A 19785-nucleotide genomic window follows, 5' to 3' on the forward strand; every position below is an offset into this window, starting at 1 on the left:
GCATGCACTGTGATTCTCCAAAGGGATATAATATACAGAAATTCCCTAACTTACTTAAATTATTTGACCCCAGAATCAACTTCCTTAACTTTTTGGGGTGGTGAGGTAGGCAGCTGGGTATGTCACATCTTTCTACATTGGTGCTTTGGGGAACAAACATACAGAAATGCTGGTCTGCTCTAAGAATTTCATTTTCTAGGAAAGAGCACGCTAAATTCTGCTGGGGCTATCTGCAAGAAAAGGTCATTATTTTTTAAAAAGGTCATTATGACTCAAACTTAACTTTTGAGACCAATTACGTTAGCAGCCAAAATACCATGCAATAACTGTTGCTGCTCGTGGTGGGAATATTTTGCTCTTTTAAGTTTTAAAGTCTCTGAGCTTCCCTGAGAGAATGATGAAGACAACAATATTTACACGTGGTGATACCAACAAGTGAAGGTGTGCAACTTCTGATGGAACCGAGAAGTGTTAGTAGTTAGGGCAGAAAGGAAACTCAGCTAAAACAGCCACAACCCCACGTACATACTCAGAGGAACTCACTAAGGCGAAGAAAATCAAAAGTCCGAAGAGCAATTCAGCCCTTACGTGTCATCTTTGTATTTACTTTGTGTAGCCATACTCACCGTTATCAGGTAATTCAGTTATTTCTAATCTTGATCTATCTTTCTGGAACTACTGCTTCTAGATTAGCTAAATTAAGTTTAAGAAAGAGACGTAGCTTTGAGCTGCTACACAGACAGCAAGTGACATGCTGGATCATGATACTTCAGAAAGCAGCTGATACACACATCCCAATACAGTAAAACCCACTTTGTTATGTATCCTGGATAAAGTTATAACCCTAATATGTGTCCACAGTTCACAGCTCTGCCATACTGAACGTATATATCCACCTTCACTTCCCCTTTGGAAAGCATTAATTCAAGTATTTCGCTTTGGGGAGCTACAATTCAGATGTTCTATATACAATAGTTATATCCTAAGAAACAAGTTTAACCTACCCTGTATCTTTGTTTGTGTGACTATTTCACTGGCAGTTATGTGCTAAACGCCCAACTCAAGGATGTATTTCTAGCTCCTAGTGTAGCAACTGGCTATTAATAGTAAGCACTCAACAAATATCCATGGAATAAATTAATATTGTAAAACCATTAAAAACATTAACTCAGAAGGGTAAGTAAAATGGACAAAAAATATCGGCTAGGCTAACATGTCAGGAATAAATAAAAGATCTGCCTTCTTAAAACCCTTTGTTGGTAGTCACAACTTTTTACGTTTTTCTTGCAAAAAGTTCTAATGGCTCTGTTTCCCAAAAGCACAGACTGAGGTGTCGATGGCACTGGTAGGTACTGACGATGACAATACTGGTAATAAACAACGTAAGGCATCTTTTTTCCAGATAGTGAAACAGCTATATAAGGGTATCTAATTTATAATTTAAGCCTAGAAAGCTAAGGGAAATACATATGTAGAAGCAACTATTTCAATACCTCACAGGATAAGTGTTCAATAAATAGTAGTTTCTCTTGACTTTTTAGTACCTCTAACAACACAAATAGAATAAACCAAACCTAAGGGTTCTGAAACTTTTATATTTTAATGCTGGAATTAAAACATCTTTTCCAATTCAGTGTTAATGACATATCAAGCATTTGGGTAGTACTAAATTGTCTGTAAAATATACAGTTTTGGGGGAAATAGGCTATAAAATTGGTGCATGGTGTACCCTTACATTAGCCCAATATTACAGATTTGAAAATTTCATAACATCTAAAACGTTAAATCCTGTAATCTAAATAAATTGCCAAATGATACATTTTCTTCATATGTCTGGAATTTAATGGCCAGTAACAAGCCAAAAATTAGCTGTCAAAATATAAGATAATGCTATACTAAAAGGAAGTACTTACACAACAGACCATTGACCCTTTATCATGTACTAGAAAACGACATCCTGAAAAAGCAGTTTGGTGGCCAAGATAAGGCAAAAGCTGCCCTGCTTCATCTAGTAAGAGAAATATGTCTTCCAAAGTCAGGGTCCAGATAAGGGTTTCAACAGTCAGTGCATATATGCAACTTACAGCAATTTACTTTTTGATTTACATTTAATCAGCAACCTGACATTCCTAAGGCAGTAATTTTAAGAATCAAAACCAAGTGAAACACTTCTGTGCATCAAAATTCTTACATCTCACGTTGGAAACTTTACTGGGCTGAGGGGGGAAACTTTTTGTTTTGTTTGTTTTTTGCTTCTTTACTACCACATTAGTTTTCACTTCAACTTCTCCTTTAACTAATCCTAGGCAAGCAAAATGTCCACCTTTTGAGTAAAAATAAAACAAAACAACGTGTGGCATTTATTGTAGTAATAATAAAGCAAATACAAAAAGACATACTATGTGCCAGGCATTATTCAAAGCATTTTACAAGTATGAACTCATTTCAACCTCACAGCAACCCTATGGGGTAGATGGCACTACAATTCCCATTTTAGTGAGGAAATTGAGGCAGAAAGAAGCTAAGTAATTTGCCCACAGTCTCTGGAATATAAGTAGAAGGGTCACGATTCAAACCCAGGCAGTCCAGAATACAGACACTTAGGCTCTGTACTTTACTGTGTCAATGTAAATACTCTTTGCATTAGTTCAGACAAAGCTCTATTGGTTCATAAAAATAAAGCTGTCAGGACTCACAGGATCCCCCACATTTCTAGTGAAAAAAAATCAGTCTCTAATTAGCATTAAGTCTTTAGGTCAGTACTTCTCTTTCCATTTCTTAATGGAAGAATGTCATTTATTTTCGCAGAGAAATAAGTTCAGAGTATTATTACATGTTCATTTATGTAAATGTCTCATTTCGTTTTCTTTGCTTTTGAAATCATTGCATTCCAAAATGTAAACACTTTTTTATTTTTAAATAGGAAGATCAAATCAAAAATACATTAATATATATACCAACATACATTGGTAAATTAATTACCTTTACATTTTTTAAATGATGAAGCAAATAAGAACCATTACCTTATTTTTTCAAATAATCTTTTCCCTCCTTCTTTTGTATTTTGGAATATCAATACATGCATTATAAAACTGTTTCCCAAGAGACATATCCAGGAAAAGTATTCTGTGCCAACATTACCTCTATGAAAATTTGTTAAATTAAAAATTAATAACTAGGAAGGAAATACCACATAGAGAATGTCCATCTATTTTTGTATTGGTATATTCTATATATACTTTCTATTACCAGTCACCAATTAATCAAGAACCACAATCCACGAACAGAAATGAGAGCTTTATAAGGGAAGAAAAAAATCCTCTTCTACGTGTATCACGGTGTAAGCTGGGAGGCACTTCCAAGTCCTTCTGGACACAGCATCTATCAAAAGCTACGGATATGATATGAACCTTCCCACAGAGCTTCAAGATAACTTTTTAATATATCCTTGACCAAGCAGTTATAGCCTTCAGCTATTACACTAACATTACACTTCTTATATTAACACAGAATTTTTAATGCATACTTACTAGCCTGCTTTAATAAAAATTAATTCCAATAACAATAACACTGGACATGGCACAGAATGAAGGTGTTTTAGTGACCACGCACAGGGACTCAACTTTAAGAAGGATGCAGTCGTGTTTTATTTCCCACCAGGGCAACACACACACTTTTCACAAAGGTAAATAAACTCTTAGGCCAGGACCAGTTTTACAAGGCATTGTTCTGCGGGGCAGAAGCCCCCATCTCCCAACCCCCTTATTAGCACCCATCTAAAACTACCAGTATCATGAAGTCCAAATAAATGTCTACAAGCTGATTGAATCTATATCTAAATCACAATGTATTACACTCAAGATAGAAACAAAACTTGATTAATGGCATAGCAACCATTTAACAGAAATCTGAAAAGGCTTTCTCTCTGTAAATACCTCAAGAAAGGTTACATGGAACAGCACAGTGTTGAAACTTGAGTTTCTTCCACAGGACCCATAGTACAATTTAACTCATAATTGCTTTAGGTGGACTAATAGTTTACCTAAGCCCTGGCTTCAGCTGGGTAAGAATCTGTCATCCCATGGAAAATCTTTACTCATTAAATAAAACTGAGAATGAGTTATTCTAGTGGAAACTAATATATAGCATCTGAGTTGAGTCAAAAGAGATAGATTAATCAACGGGTAAAACAAAAAAAGAACAAAAACAAAGAATTTTATTTCCTAAACTCTACACTGAATGAAAAACAATTTAATTAAGTTTTTTGCATTGGAATTTAAAATATATCTGGGTAGCTCATTTGCATACTCACATCCTTATAACCTAAGGTTATGAAAATGACATCAAGCAAGATATTAAACCTCCTTGGGGCTCAGTCTAACCCTATCTAAAATAAGGAAATTATGGGCCAGATGACTCCTAAGATAATACACAGACCTAATTCTATGTTTGTAGTAGAACCTAGAAAGACACACAGTAAAGCCTAACATTTCTGTTGGGCTTTAAAATGTAGATAAGAAATTATTATTGAAATGGTCTTACACCCAACCATTAAAAAAATGTAAGCCAATTACAAGTCTCAAACAAGTCACTTTTTATCTTATCAATGTGGCCCAAATAATTTTTTTCCTTTGAATATCTCATTCTAGTCCAATCTTCGATACTGGATTTTACTCCCACTAGAAAGAAATCTAAATGTCAGTGGCCCCAAACAGGAAGATGCGGATATCTGTTTTCCATTGGGCTTGTGATATGAGCAAAGCACAGAAACTAGAACAAAGTAAAGAATAATCATTTTCAGTTAAGTTGTTCGTAGTGATTCTGGACATCTACCACAAAAAGCATATGGGTCAAGAGGAAGAAATGTCATCACAGATGTGGTCAGACTTCCATAACGAGGAAGTAGGTGTTTTCCTGTGTCCAGCCCAGTGGGAGGTCTGGAAGGTCTCGGCAGTGTCTCAAAGTAACCAGTGTGTCACGAATTAAGATGAACAGAAGTAAACTAATAATTCTCTTCAGTGAAAACCAGATTCGATTTTATGAGTATGTTTCTTTTAGGGTTCTGCTTTCTGCATCTTCTTCGGATTTGAAATAAACTCCTCTAATATACATATGTACCTCCAAACCAGCAAATTAACTTCCATTAGTTCAAAATTTTAATTAGTTTTTGATTGAAGGCCACAGCACAGTCCTAAAGAACTCAACATGGAATAGACTAGAAACAGGATTTCTATTTGCAATCAACCTTTTATATAATCATTCATGATCTTTGATTACACCAGGCGCCACATTTCCCCTACTATAGACCCTTCACAGCATTGGAAGGATGGCATGCATTCAGGAGACAGCCAAAACTGATTTTTAAATCAATGGTGATAATCAGTTGGAAGAATTAATAAATTTTTAAACAAAAATATTTAGGCCTCTAATCACCTTGATTCTAAAGCAGTGTCCCGTCTAGTACAACAGGAAAACAAGGAACAGCATTAGCATAGAGAAAGAGAGATGTCCCAAACCAGGATTTAGAATAAAAAGGCATTCCCGTAAGACATGAATAAAGCACAGATAATTTCAATAATGTACCATAATGAGTGATTACACTATTTTTCTCAGTCAATATGAGAGAACTATAGAACCAAAACTACCACGAAGTACTTACCAGCAAAAATCTATTTTCTCATTGAAAAGTTTTATAAGCAGAAGTAATGACTACCATTTGACCAATGAATTTCAATATAAATATTTTTAAAATATAGGCTTAAAAGCTAAGAAGCAATAATAAGGAGGAACAAAGATGCTTGTTTATAAAATGATATATTATATTTGATAAATGGATGTTATATAAATATACCATCTCATCATACACAATTATATTTTAGTTACTACACAATAAAGTAACATTAAATTTTTAAGAATTAATTTGAAGGTAAAACAAAACATATGTGTATTCCCTTTCCTTTAGCATCTCAGTGCTGTGCAAATGAACCTACTAATCAATAAACCATGATATTAAAAAGATCTTGGCTTCTTTTTCTCAGCCTGCTTAAAAACAATAATCTACATGTTTTTAATAATTCCGAATCGTGGTCCTGGAGAAGAATGCCTAATCTGAATTTAAAATTTCGAATTAACATGCTCTTTAAATAGTATTTGTTAGCCTATGTGCTAACCTACCATATATCTTACTTGACTATGAATATTTAGAGATCCGCTCTATGCATCTAATAAGATGTGAGTTATCCAAGTGAAAAGAAAATACCTGGTGTGGGAAGACACACAGTTAGCATCTCCCCACAACTAGGGCACCTGCCGGCCACTGGTAGGGGACTCTGATGCCCAAGGAGACAGGAGGAACCCCAAAGTGAACTGGTAGGATGAAGGGGAACTGAGGGGGGAGGAGAAGTGGAGGCCAGACAGGATCGACACCCCTGAAGCTGGGGAGATCAGAAGAGGCAGGTGGGAGAGACTCTCAGGGAAGAGCAGGAAAACAGCGGAGGGCAATCGCCTCACCCACTCGGACCAGGGAGCCTGTTAAGCTGCCAAGCTGGTACCCCCCACCCAAAGCCCCATCCAGGCCGCGTGGGTCCTGGGGGCATAGGAGGGAGGCCAGGGAGATCAGGAGAGGAGGCGGGAGGGGCCCTCCAGGAGGAACGGGAGAGGAGTGGAGAGGTTGATTGCCCCACCCACTCGGGCCAGGGGAGCCTGCTGAGCTCCCAGGCTGGTCCTCTGCCCTCCAAGGCTCCCCAGCCCGGCCGAATTGGTCCTGGGGGCTTAGAAGGGAGGCCAAGGAGATCAGGAGAGGCAGGTGGGAGTATCCCACCGGGAGAAGTGGGAGAGGAGAGGAGGGCGTTTGCCCCGCCTACTCAAGCCCAGGAAGCCTGCTGGGCTCCCAGGTGAGGTCCCCTGCCCTCTGAGACCAGGGCTGGGGGGCACGCCTGGGCCCCTTCTGTTCCTTGAGCCTAAGCCCCACCCCCCACAGCTGCCAGGGCCTTTACCAGTCGTGTGGGTCCTGAGCATTGGCCCCGCCCACCACTCAAACCTCTCCCTTGCTTAGGTCCCGCCCTTCACAGCCAAGGCCTTCTCCCCGCTCCCCCACTCTTTTTTTCTTTTCCCTCCTCCTCTTTTTTGCTATTGTGGTACTGATGTACCTTCTGGTTGTTGATTCATCTATATTTTTATTTTTATATTCTTCCTAATGTATCTATCAGTTTCCCAGTCTAATTTTATTTTTTACTTTGTTATTGTTCTTTTTTTTTTTTTTTGCCACCCCAGGCATCTTGCAGGATCTTGGTTCACGAGCCCAGGGTCGGGTGGAAGCTCCTGCAGTGGGAGCTCTGAGTCCAAACCACTGGACTAACAGAGAACCTAAGACCCCAGGGAATATTCATCAGAGTGAGCTCTCATGGAGTTCCTCATTTCAGCACCAAGACCCAGCTCTACCCAACAGCCTAAAAACTCCAGTGCTGGAAGCCTCAGGTCAAACAACCAGTAAGACAGGAACACAATCCCACTCATAAAAAAAAAAAAATTAGATGACAGAAAAATACCTCACAGATAAAGGAGCAAGGTAAAAACCTACAAGACCAAATAAATGAAGAGGAAATAGGCAAGCTACCTGAAAAAGAATTCAGAGTAATGATAGTAAGAATGATCCAGAATCTCGGAAATAGAATGGAGTCATGGATTGAGAAAATACAAGAAATGTTTAACAAAGATCTGGAACTACAGAAGAAACAAACAGAGATGAACAACACAATAACTGCAATGAAAAATACACTAGAAGGAATCACTAACAGAATAACTGAGGCAGAAGAACGAATAAGTGAGCTGGAAGACAAAATGGTGGAAATAACTGCCACACAGCAGAATAAAGAAAAAATTATGAAAAAAAATTGAAGACAATCTCAGAGACCTCTGGGACAACACTAAACGCACCAACAATCGAATTATAGGGGTCCCAGAAGAAGAAGAGAAAAAGAAAGTGTCTGAGAAAATATATGAAGAGAGTATAGATGAAAACACCCCTAACATGGGAAAGGAAATAGTCACCCAAGTCCAGGAAGCACAGAGAGTCCCTTACAGGATAAACGCTAGGAAGAACACACCAAGACACATATTAATCAAAGTAACAAAAATTAAATTCAAAGAAAAAAATATTAAAAGCAGCAAGGGAAAAACAAAAAATAATATACAAAGGAATCCCCATAAGGTTATCAGCTGATTTTTCAGCAGAAACTCTGCAGGTCAGAAGGGAGTGGCAGGATATACTTAAAGTGATGAAAGAGAAAAACCTACAACCAAATTACTCTACCCAGCAAGGATCTCATTTAGATTCGATGGAGAAGTCAAAAGCTTTCCAGACGAGCAAAAGCTAAAAGAATTCAGCACCACCAAACCAGCTCTATAACAAATGCTAAAGGAACTTCTCTAGGTGGGAAGCACAAGAGAAGGAAAAGACCCACAAAAAACAAACCCAAAACAGTTAAGCAAATGGTAATAGGAACATACATATTGATAATAACCTTGAATGTAAATGGATTAGATGCCCCAAACGAAAGACACAGACTGGCTGAATGGATACAAAAACAAGACCCATACCTATGGTGTCTACAAGACACCCACTTCAGACCTAGGGACACATACAGACTGAAAGTGAAGGGATGGAAAAAGATATTCCATGCAAATGGAAATCAAAAGAGAGCTGGAGTACCAATACTTGTATCAGATAAAAGAGACTTTAAAATAAAGACAGCTACAAGAGATATGGAGGGGCACTATATAAAGATCAAGGGAATCAATCCAAGAAGAAGATATAAGAATTATAAATGTTTATGCACCCAACACAGGAGCACCTCAATACATAAGGCAAATGCTAACAACCATGAAAGGAGAAATCGACAGTAACATAATAATAGTAGGGGACTTTAACACCCCACTTACACCGATGGACAGATCACCCAAACAGAAAGTAAATAAAGAAACACAAGCTTTACATGACACAACAGACCAGATAGATATAACTGATATGTATAGAACATTCCACCCAAATGTGACAGAATACACTTTCTTCTCAAGTGCACATGGAACATTCTCCAGGATAGATCACATCTTGGGTCACATATCAAGCCACGGAAAATTTAAGAAAATTGAAATCATATCAAGCATCTTTTCTAACCACAATGCTATGAGATTGGAGATCAATTACAGGAAAAAAAAAACTGTAAAAAATACAAATACATGGAGGCTAAACAGTGTGCTACTAAATAACCAAGAGATCACTGAAGAAATCAAAGAAGAAATTTTAAAATACATAGAAACAAATGACAATGAAAACACGATGACCCAAAACCTATGGGGCACAGTAAAAGCAGTTCTAAGAGGGAAGTTTATAGCAATACAATCTCACCTCAAGAAACAAGAAAAATCACAAATAAACAATCCAACCCTACACTGAAAACAACTGGAGTAAGAAGAACGAAGAAAACCCAAAGTCAGTAGAAGGAAAGAAACCATAAAGATCAAAGTAGAAAAAAATGAAACAGAAATGAAGAAAACAGTAGCAAAGATCAATAAAATGAAAAGCTGGTTCTTTGAGAAAATAAACAAAATTGATAAACCCTCAGCCATACTTATCAAGAAAAAAAGGGAGAGGGCACAAATCAATAAAATTAGAAATGAAAAAGGAGAAATCATAATTGACTGCAGAAATACAAAGGATTATAAGAGACTACTACAAACAACTCTATGCCAATAAAATGGACAACAACAAAGAAATGGACAAATTCTTGGAAAGGTACAATTTTCCAAGACTGAACAAGGAAGAATTAGAAAATACAAACAGACCTATCACAAGTAATGAAATTGAAGCTGTAAATAAAAATCTTCCAACAAACAGAAGTCCATGACCAGATGGCTTCACAGGCAAATTCAATCAAACATTGAGAGACCAGCTAACACTGATCCTTCTCAAACTCTTCCAAAAAATTGCAGAGGGAGAAACACTCCCAAATTCATTCTGCGAAGCCACTATCACACTGATACTAAAACCAGAAAAAGTTATCACAAAAAAAGAAAATTATACAACAATATCACTGATGAACATAGATGCAAAAATCCTGAACAAGATACTAGCAAACAGAATCCAACAGCACATTAAAAGGACCATACACCATGATCTACTGGGATCTACCCCAGAGATGCATGGATTCTTCAATATATGCAAATCAATCAATATGATACACCACATTAACAAATTAAGGAATAAAAACTATATGATCATCCCAATAGATTCAGAAAAAGCTGTTGACAAAATTCAATACCCATTTATGATAAAAACTCTCCAGAAAATGAGCATAGAGGGAATGTCCCTCAACATAATAAAGGCCATATAGGACAAACCCACAGCAAGCATCCTACTCAATGGTGAAAACCTGAAAGCATTTCCTCTAAGATCAGGAAAAAGACAAGGATGTCCACTCTCTCCACTCTTATTCAACATAGTTTTGGAAGTCCTAGCCACAGCAATCAGAGAAGAAAAAGAAATAAAAAGAATACACGGCTTCCCTGGTGGCACAGTGGTTAAGAATCCGCCTGCCAATACAGGGGTCACGAGTTCGAGCCCTGATCCGGGAAGATCCCACAGGCTGTGGAGCAACTAAGCCCGTGTGCCACAATTACTGAGCCTGTGCTATAGAGCCCACAATCCACAACTACTGAGCCCGTGTGCTGCAACTACTGAAGCCTGTGCGCCTAGAGCCTGTGCTCCACAAGAGAAGCCACCGAAATGAGAAGCCTGCATGCCATAACTAGAGTAAGACTGTGCACAGCAACAAACACCCAACGCAGCCAAAAATAAAAATAAATTTTAAAAAAAGAATACAGGGGCTTCCCTGGTGGCACAGTGGTTGGGCGTCCGCCTGCTGATGCAGGGGGCGTGGGTTCGTGCCCTGGTCTGGGAGGATCCCGCGTGCCACGGAGTGGCTGGGCCCGTGGGCTGTGGCCGCTGGGCCTGCGCGTCCGGAGCCTGTGCTCTGCGGCGGGAGAGGCCACAGCAGTGAGAGGCCCGCGTACCGCAAAAAAAAAAAAAAAAAGAATACAAATTGGAAAAGAAGAAGTAAAACTGTCACTGTTTGCCGATAACATGATATTGTACATAATAAATCCTAAAGATGCCACCAGAAAACTACTAGAACTAATCAATGAATTTGGTAAGGTTGCAGGATACAAAATTAATACACAGAAATCTGTGGCATTCCTATACACCAACAATGAAAAATCAGAATGAGAAATTAAGGAAACACTCCCACTTAACACTGAAACAAAAAGAATAAAATACCTAGGAATAAACCTGCCTAAGGAGGTGAAAGACTTGTACTCAGAAAACTATAAAACACTGACGAAAGAAATCAAAGATGACATAAACAGATGGAGAAATATACCATGTTCTTGGATTGGAAGAATCAATATTGTGAAAATGACTATACTACCCAAAGCAATCTATAGATTCATTGCAATCCCTATCAAACTACCAATGGCATTCTTCACAGAATTAGAACAAAAAATTTTACAATTTGTATGGAAACACAAAGGACCCCGAATAGCCAAAGCCACCTTGAGAAAGAAAAACGGAGCTGGAGGAATCAGGCTCCCTGACTTCAAACTATACCATAAAGTTACAGTAATCAAGACAATATGGTGTTGGCACAAAAACAGAAATACAGATCAATGGTACAGGATAGAAGGCCCAGAGATAAACCCATGAATACATGGGCACCTAATTTACGACAAAGGAGGCAAGAACATACAATGGAGAAAAGACAGCCTCTTCAATAAGTGGTGCTGGGAAAACTGGACAGCTACATGTAGAAGAATGAAATTAGAACACTACCTAACACCATACATAAAAATAAACTCCAAATGGATTGAAGACTTAAATGTAAGACCAGACACTATAAAACTCTTAGAGGAAAACAGAGGAAAAACACTCTTTGACATAAGCCACAGCAAGATCTTTTTTGACCCACCCCCTAAAGTAACGGAAATAAAAACAAAAATAAACAAATGGGACCCAATGAAACTTAAAAGCTTTTGCACAGCAAAGGAAACCATAAACAAGACAAAAAGACAACCCTCAGAATGGGAGAAAGAAAATATTTGCAAACGAAACAACAGACAAAGGATTAATCTCCAAAATATACAAACAGCGTATGGAGCGCAATATCTAAAAAACAAACAATCCAGTTAAAAAATGGGTGGAAGACCTAAGCAGACATTTCACCAAGGAAGACATACAGATGGCCAAGAGGCACATGAAAACATGCTCAACATCACTAATTATTAGAGAAATACAAAATACAAATCAAAACTACAATGAGGTATCACCTCATACTGGTCAGAATGGCCATTATCAAAAAATCTAGAAACAATAAATGCTGGAAAGGGTGTGGAGAAAAGGGAACACTCCTGCACTGTTGGTGGGAATGCAAATCGATACAGCCACTATGGAAAACAGTATGGAGGTTCCTTAAAAAACTACAAATAGAACTACCATATGACCCAGCAATCCCAGTACTGGGCATATACCCTGAGAAAACCATAATTCAAAAAGACACATGTACCACAATGCTCACTGCAGCTCTATGTACAATAGCCAGGACATGGAAGCAAACTAAGTGTCCATCGACAGTTGAATGGATAAAGATGTGGCACGTATATACAATGGAATATTACTCAGCCATAAAAAGAAACGAAATTGAGTTATTTGTAGTGAGGTGGATGGACCTAGATACAGAGTGAGGTAAGTCAGAAAGAGAAAAACAAATACCATATGCTAACGCATATATATGGAATTTAAAAAAAAATGGTACTGATGAATCTAGTGGCAGGGCAGGAATAAAGAGGTAGACATAGAGAATGGACTTGAGGACATGGGGTGGGAGGGCAAAGCTGGGGCAAAGCGATAGTAGCATCCACATGTACACACTACCAAATGTAAAATAGTTGGCTGGTGGGAAGCAGCAGCATAGCACAGGGAGATTGGCTGGGTGCTTTGCGATGACCTAGAGGGGTGGGATAGGGAGGGTGGGAGGGAGGCTCAAGAGGGACGGGATATGGGCACATGTGTATGCATATTGCTGATTCGCTTTGTTGTGCAACAGAAACTCACACAGTACTGTGAATCAATTATACTGCAATAAAGATCTATTAAAAAAAAGAAAATTACATACCTTACTTGACTATGAATATTTAGAGATCCACTCTATGCATCTAATAAGATATGAGTTACCCAAGTGAAAAGAAAATTATATTTCATAGTTTTATGGACCTCCTTTCTATTCTGAATAGTTCTAGGTATCATGGTAATTGTGTGCATATGATGTTTCCTCTGAAACCAGTAATAATGAGAGATGTAGAGTTCAGAAATTGCTGACATAAAACCACACTCTTGAATATCCTCATTCTTAGGAAATTCACACTAAAGTATTCAGAGTAAAAGGACATGATATCTGCAACCTACTCACAAATGGCTTAGAATAAAAAAAATATGCATATATATATGTGTATGTATGTATGTATACATGTAAACAGACTGATAAAGCAAATGTTAAAAGTTGATGAATCTGGAGAAAGAGTTAGCAGTTCTCCATAATATTTTTGCTACTCTCCTGTAAATTTGGAATCGCTTCACAATACCAATTTTTAAAAAACTCTCTCCAAGATTCTAACTAGTAAATTTATGTCTAAGTGACTTTCTAATTGAAATAAACCTATTAAGAGTGAATTTTGTCCAATAATTTTACTACTGTGTAGATAGTCATCAATAATGCATGGGTATGTACCACTATAGGCATGCATAATAATATCCAGGAAGAGTACACTTTAAAACCCAAAAGACTAGAAATAAACCACATGTCCACTGGCAAATGAATGCACTGTGATATAGTAAATGAAATACTATCCAGCAATAAAAATGAATGAACTGAAGTGCACATAAAAATAGGAATGAATCTCATAAATTAATTTAGGTGAAGGAAGCCAGATATAAAAGAATTTATGCTGTATCATTCCATTTATAGAAAGTTCAAAACCAGGCAACACTAAACTATGGTATTTGAGGTCAGGATGTGGGGTAGAGATTGGGTGGGAAAATGTGAGGAGCTGAAGGTGTGCTGGTAGCATTCCATGTATTGACTGGGTTGGGGTGATGTGGGATGTTCACTCTGTGATAATCCGTGGAGCTGGATGCTTACGATTAGCGTACTTTTTTTTTTTTCCGGTATAGTTTTTAGTGATTAGCATACTTTTTAATGAAAAATGTTGTGTCTTTTTGGTTTATTGATTCTATGCTGTCAAATTACAAAGCAGCATACAAAAAGTAAACAAAAACATGCCAAAAATTGAGCTCTGATTTTTAGAACTTCTCAGAGACAAGAGAACACTACAAAGTACAGAAAATACGATGATTTTTAATGATCCTATAAATTTAAAAGTTCTCCACATGTTTAAATATAGCATTTCAAATAAGATCACTGCAAAGTTAATTTTTTTCAATACAGAACTAAATATTTGGGCTTCCCTGGTGGCGCAGTGGTTGAGAGTCCACCTACCGATGCAGGGGACACGGGTTCATGCCCTGGTCCGGGAAGATCCCACATACCGCGGAGCGGCTGGACCCGTGGGCCATGGCCACTGAGCCTGCGTGTCCGGAGCCTGTACTCCGCAATGGGAGAGGCCACAGCAGTGAGAGGTCCGCGTACCACACACACACAAAAAAAACAACTAAATATTTGTCCTCTGACCTCAATATCCTCCTATTAGAATGAGGCACAGAAAGCTTAAGGGATGCTAGGCACAAGAATGATACATACATCTAGGCAGAAACTACCGAAGATGAACATATAACCATACATTAAAAACTATAAATAATCTTTTTTTTAAAAGTCACTGCTTTTGTACTCTATAACCTATTCACAGCTAGTCTTTGACCTTCTTATGGCTGTTCCTAATTGTCACCTCAGGCATGGTTCTATTTCTGGAAGGAAACAGGGATTCTCCAGATGCTCACTGTAACATAACAACAGGAAATTGCAGATGGGTGTCATTGAAAGCACCGTATTCTTAATAAGTAGTACTATGGAGATGAGGCAAACTGACATTTTTATATGTGTACATCCTCAGTTCTCTAAATTCATTGCATATTCCATATACATTATGCTATTTTTATGGCTATCTTCTTTTAAATCTTCTCCCATAAGGTTGTCGCTGAAAAACTCTTTAAAATTGTCTTCATCAACTTTCTTCACTAGCAATTCAATGTTTCAACATAATTTTGTACTAATTCAGAGGAAGGTTCAGATTCAAAATTTTATTAATCCAATATTAATAATCTTTCTTGGGATGAAAAAAATGGACACACATGGACAAAAGATATTCAGGGATAATTCAAGAGTTATTCTAATTTAACTAGTTACTGTGGGTTACCTAATTATATGCTAACTTTTTGGATTCCCTAAGTCTAAAAGAAAGAAGGTCAAAAGAATACCCAAGAAGATTTTAGTGGCACACAGGCTAGTTGATAGCATGTATTCCTCTCCCTGACTGCAAAAATTGCCAATTATCGAACAATAGAAACAACCCAAATATCCATCAGCAAGAGAGTGGATAAATTCTGGTGTATTAAATGGAATACTATACAGCAATAAAAATGAATGGCTCAAGCTACACATAAAAATAGGAATGAGGGCTTCCCTGGTGGCGCAGTGGTTGAGAGTCCGCCTGCCGATGCAGGGGACACGGGTTCGTGCCCCGGTCCGGGAAGATCCCACATGCCGTGGAGCAGCTGGGCCCGTGAGCCACTGCCGCTGAGCCTGCGCGTCCGGAGCCTGTTGCTCCACAAGGGGAGAGGCCACAACAGGGAGAGGCCCGTGTACCGCAAAAAAAAAAAAAAAAAAAAAAAAAGGAATGAATCTCAGAAGCTTCTAAGCCAACAACAACCCCTTGAGAAGAATTCCCAAGTTAATCCACCCCATTCCAAAGGCTAGAATATCCCACTGAGAATTTGCATGATCAGTAAGATTTCATAATTTCAAAAAATTTTAAAGGCAATTCTTAAAAAATCACTATATTTAATTTTGTGTAGCTGTAAGAGCAAGGAATAAGATTGAATAGGCTACACGTTTTCGATTCTGGGGACAAAAAACAAAGCAAAATCAAATATCTACAAGATTCAAGAGCTCCCTCATGTTGTCTGAAAGAGTTGCTATCGACATGATCCTCTACCCATTATGTGTCTTACACTGAGATTCAGAAAAGAAGGTCTATGTCATTGAAAAAATCAGAGAAACGTCTAGGAAATATTCTATATACTTAAAAATAAAGATATATCATATCCATTACTTTAGCATAGTTGTTTAAATCAGTGGCTTTTGGGTTCCATAAGATATGTCCAGAGAAGCTAAGAACAAAAGGCCTGATCAGGGGAGGTTTGCTTAGTATGTGTTAGCACCAGGTCTTGCCCCAAACAAAACAAGGCTTAGACTCTGGGGCCAAAGGCAAAGAAACACACATATAGTACAAAAAAAATAATCCCTAAAGTAAGATAATCATGTCATCAAAAAGCTCTGAAACACTGGTTTTAAAAGTTTTCTTCAAATTAATTGGAAATGAAACCAATATATTAGAAACAGGTTAGAACAAGCACAACATACGGATGCATTCATGTCACTCTAAAGTTCATTAGCCACTTCTTAGTAACATATCAGTATATCACTGCAGAAAATGTTGCTTTGCAAACAAAGGACACTGATCTCACCTGATTTCATTTTCATACTGTGGGGACAGTCTACCTGAATTCTGGTAAAAGCTTTTCAGGAAAGAGGGGGCAGTGACGGAAGGGGCAGAGAAGGAAGTGTGAAGACTTGGAAGACTGGAGGAAGAATTACTCTCCTTGTGCATGCGCCGAACTGATGAAAAGATGCTGGGTACAGAAAATACAGCAAATTCGTCTTAATTTACATTTTGGCACAATCTTCATTCACTATGAAATAGCATATACACAGGTTCTCGCTATTAATGTAATCAGGGCTGAATTTATATGGAAAAAAACTTATATGCATGCAGTTCTCTATTAGATGACTATGACCTAGTTCATTGTCCACAAACTGAATTCCTCATCTATGCAATGTGTCTAAGCATATGTGTTTGTCTCTAAAAAGCTCTTAACAATTTTAGGACAAAAAGTGTTTGTTTTGACACGCAAAAGATACTTCAAGGGGGAAAAGTAGGAAAGCACAAATAATTACAGGAAACAAGTTCCAGAAGGAAAAACTGATTATCAGTAGTTCAAAGACTTAATTATTTTAAAGATATAAACCCTTCTAAAAATTTAAGAACAACATGTTTGGTTGTTGGAAGTCATCATAATCATAATACCTTTGGCTTAACAAACGTTAATGTCCATGTTCTTTTCTTGCAGCCTGTGGAATTGTGCAGCCATGGTTTTATCTGAATCCCTAAATCTACAAAGTTTTTTTTCCAGAAGATTCTTTTCATAGCAAGTTTTTACCATGATATAAATAGCATCTTTTCATATGGACAGAAATTCTTTGAGCATATACTTTATGAAATGTGGAAAACATAAGGAAAAACAGACATCATTAATAGTTTAAAATAATTAATGTTTTAAATTCTTGAAAATAATTTTTCCTGGAAAAAGAGACTTAATGTCTTGGGTAAATATAAATGATCATTAAAAATTTTCATATATACATGAATACTTAATCCTTTTTCATAAAAGAAAATCTGAGGATAATTAGTTCTATTAATTTACTTTATTTTTATATATCCTAAATGTTTTATTTTTTAATATCAAATTATTCAAAAAACAACAATCAGCATTCAATTGCATCCTTAAAAGAAATGCTGGTAAATTTGATAACAACTAATATAAAAGTTAATCTTCTTTTTACTTAGAGTTCTGTTTTTGTTTTTTTTTTCTCTCTCTGACTGGAACCCCTATCAGACCGTTTCCTGAACCAAACTCATAGGTAACGAAGAAAAACAAAATTAGTTCTAGGATATAAATTCTGATTTGTACTACACGGTAAGAAGTATAATCATTCTACAATTCCAAATTTACCCCCTTTATTATCTCTTACCAAATGCCAAATGATTTTGTTAAATATTTTTTAAATACCATGCAAGATAGTTTCTAATGGATACCTCCTGTCAATTATGGTATATGTATTCTTCTTTGTAAACATTACTTTATTCTAGATAAAATTTTTAACAATTTTCACATTTGGCTTTAATTTATTATGAAATAAAACACAGCCAATTTTTACCTCATGTATAAAGGTAATGTAGGTGATTTTTCTAACCCCTGTGCTTACAGGAAGTTCTGCTATGTTATTTGCAAATTTGCTGACCGTTTCATGAAAGCCATCGTCAAAGAGACACTGAGGAACATGCGTTGTCAGAGGTTTTTCAGACAAAACAACTGCCTGATATCTTGTTTTCTCCATTTTTCTCGGGAAAAAAAAATATATTTCCATCCAAAATGCTTTAACTCTTCTCTTTCGGGGTGCCTTAAAGCTTGCCTGTTTCCCTTAGTAACGAAGGTTTTTATAATTCCATTTATTTTTCTGAAAACTAAATGTTGGCTACAGCATGAAGTCACAATAACTCTTGACTCCACGGTGGTCAGAAGAGAGTGACAGGAGAATTTTGTTCCAGCTTCTGGAGAGAGGTTTGGACTCACCTGCACTGTTCGCTGGAGCTATGCCTCAGAAGAGGGGAGCGAAGCCCGTGAGCCTTCCCATCCTGTAAATTCAGCTTTCTCTTCGTGCTGGAAGGTGGGTGGCTGAACGTGTGGGCCCGTCTTCGAAACTGCGGGGAGTCGGAATCCTCTTCAGGGAACGTCTGCCAAGCTGAGGACAGTGGGGAAGCTGGTGGGGTCCCTGGCGGGGAGTCTCCTGGGGAGCAGTCCTGAAACGCAAGAAGTCAGGCCTTTCTTTCCTACACCGATCATGGCAGACCTGCTCAGAAGCAGAGCTCAACCGTGACAGGGTGCCTCTTCTTCCTCCTGAGTCATGACAAACTGTTGTAGCTTTTTTTTGTTTTTTGTTTTTTTTTACTCAAACCACGCTGAAGGCTGATCACTATCGCCACAACCCATTTCTTCTGATAAGCAGCTGTAAGACAGCATCCGTAAAGGTAGGCCAGAAAGTGAAAGGGATGATAAGAAGAGGTATTCTTTCCCCTAACCCTTTGTGGTAAAATGCTCTACAGCTACTGTACTGTTCTCACTGTTGCCAGAAAGATGAAAAGAAATCCTGACTGAAAGAGGGTGGAGTCTGTATTTACGTATCTACTGATTTCCGTGACATATCGGTTGCATGTTTCCTGTACTGTCAAAACAATATCACAACGCTTAAGTGTCCAAGTCTCACGGCAAAGATTTCAGGAAAATAAAATAAAGCCTGTTAAGTATCTTCCCTCACCATGGATGCTTCTATCTAACTACGTGTTCCCTGAGGTAAAAATTTTTTAAAAGACACGAAAAACAGGAAATGAATGAAAAGTGAGCTATGCCAGAATGCCTCTCATATTGCATGGGTAGACATCATAAATCTTTCAATTTAGACAAGTATGCTGTTTATACTTTCCAGAACAGGCTCCACTGTTGAAATGTTTAGCTTGATAAACTTTGGTTAGGGCTAATCGACTCATAACTGGACTAAGTCCTCAATTCTACCAACAGAAAGTTTAGTGAACATATTTTAATAT

At 37.7% G+C, this 19785-nt stretch overlaps 2 protein-coding genes across 4 annotated transcripts in view; one reads left to right on the top strand and one right to left on the bottom strand.

Annotated features, from left to right (window-relative positions):
* UCHL3 (ubiquitin C-terminal hydrolase L3) overlaps window positions 1–19785 on the top strand; it is a 346469-nt gene that overhangs the window by 55187 nt on the left and 271497 nt on the right. The window lies entirely within an intron of this gene.
* TBC1D4 (TBC1 domain family member 4) overlaps window positions 1–19785 on the bottom strand; it is a 216731-nt gene that overhangs the window by 29766 nt on the left and 167180 nt on the right. For 2 of the 3 annotated variants that reach the window (XM_060129034.1, XM_060129036.1), the window contains exons 10-11: window positions 18758–18984; window positions 16811–16975 (exon numbers count right to left, since the gene is read on the bottom strand). In XM_060129034.1, coding sequence (XP_059985017.1) covers window positions 16811–16975; window positions 18758–18984 — 392 coding nt within the window. The remainder of the gene's footprint in view (window positions 1–16810; window positions 16976–18757; window positions 18985–19785) is intronic. The other variant, XM_060129035.1, reaches the window with a different exon arrangement.

Source organism: Lagenorhynchus albirostris, chromosome 18 (genome assembly GCF_949774975.1).
Source record: "Lagenorhynchus albirostris chromosome 18, mLagAlb1.1, whole genome shotgun sequence".
Taxonomy (NCBI): Eukaryota; Metazoa; Chordata; class Mammalia; order Artiodactyla; family Delphinidae; genus Lagenorhynchus; species Lagenorhynchus albirostris.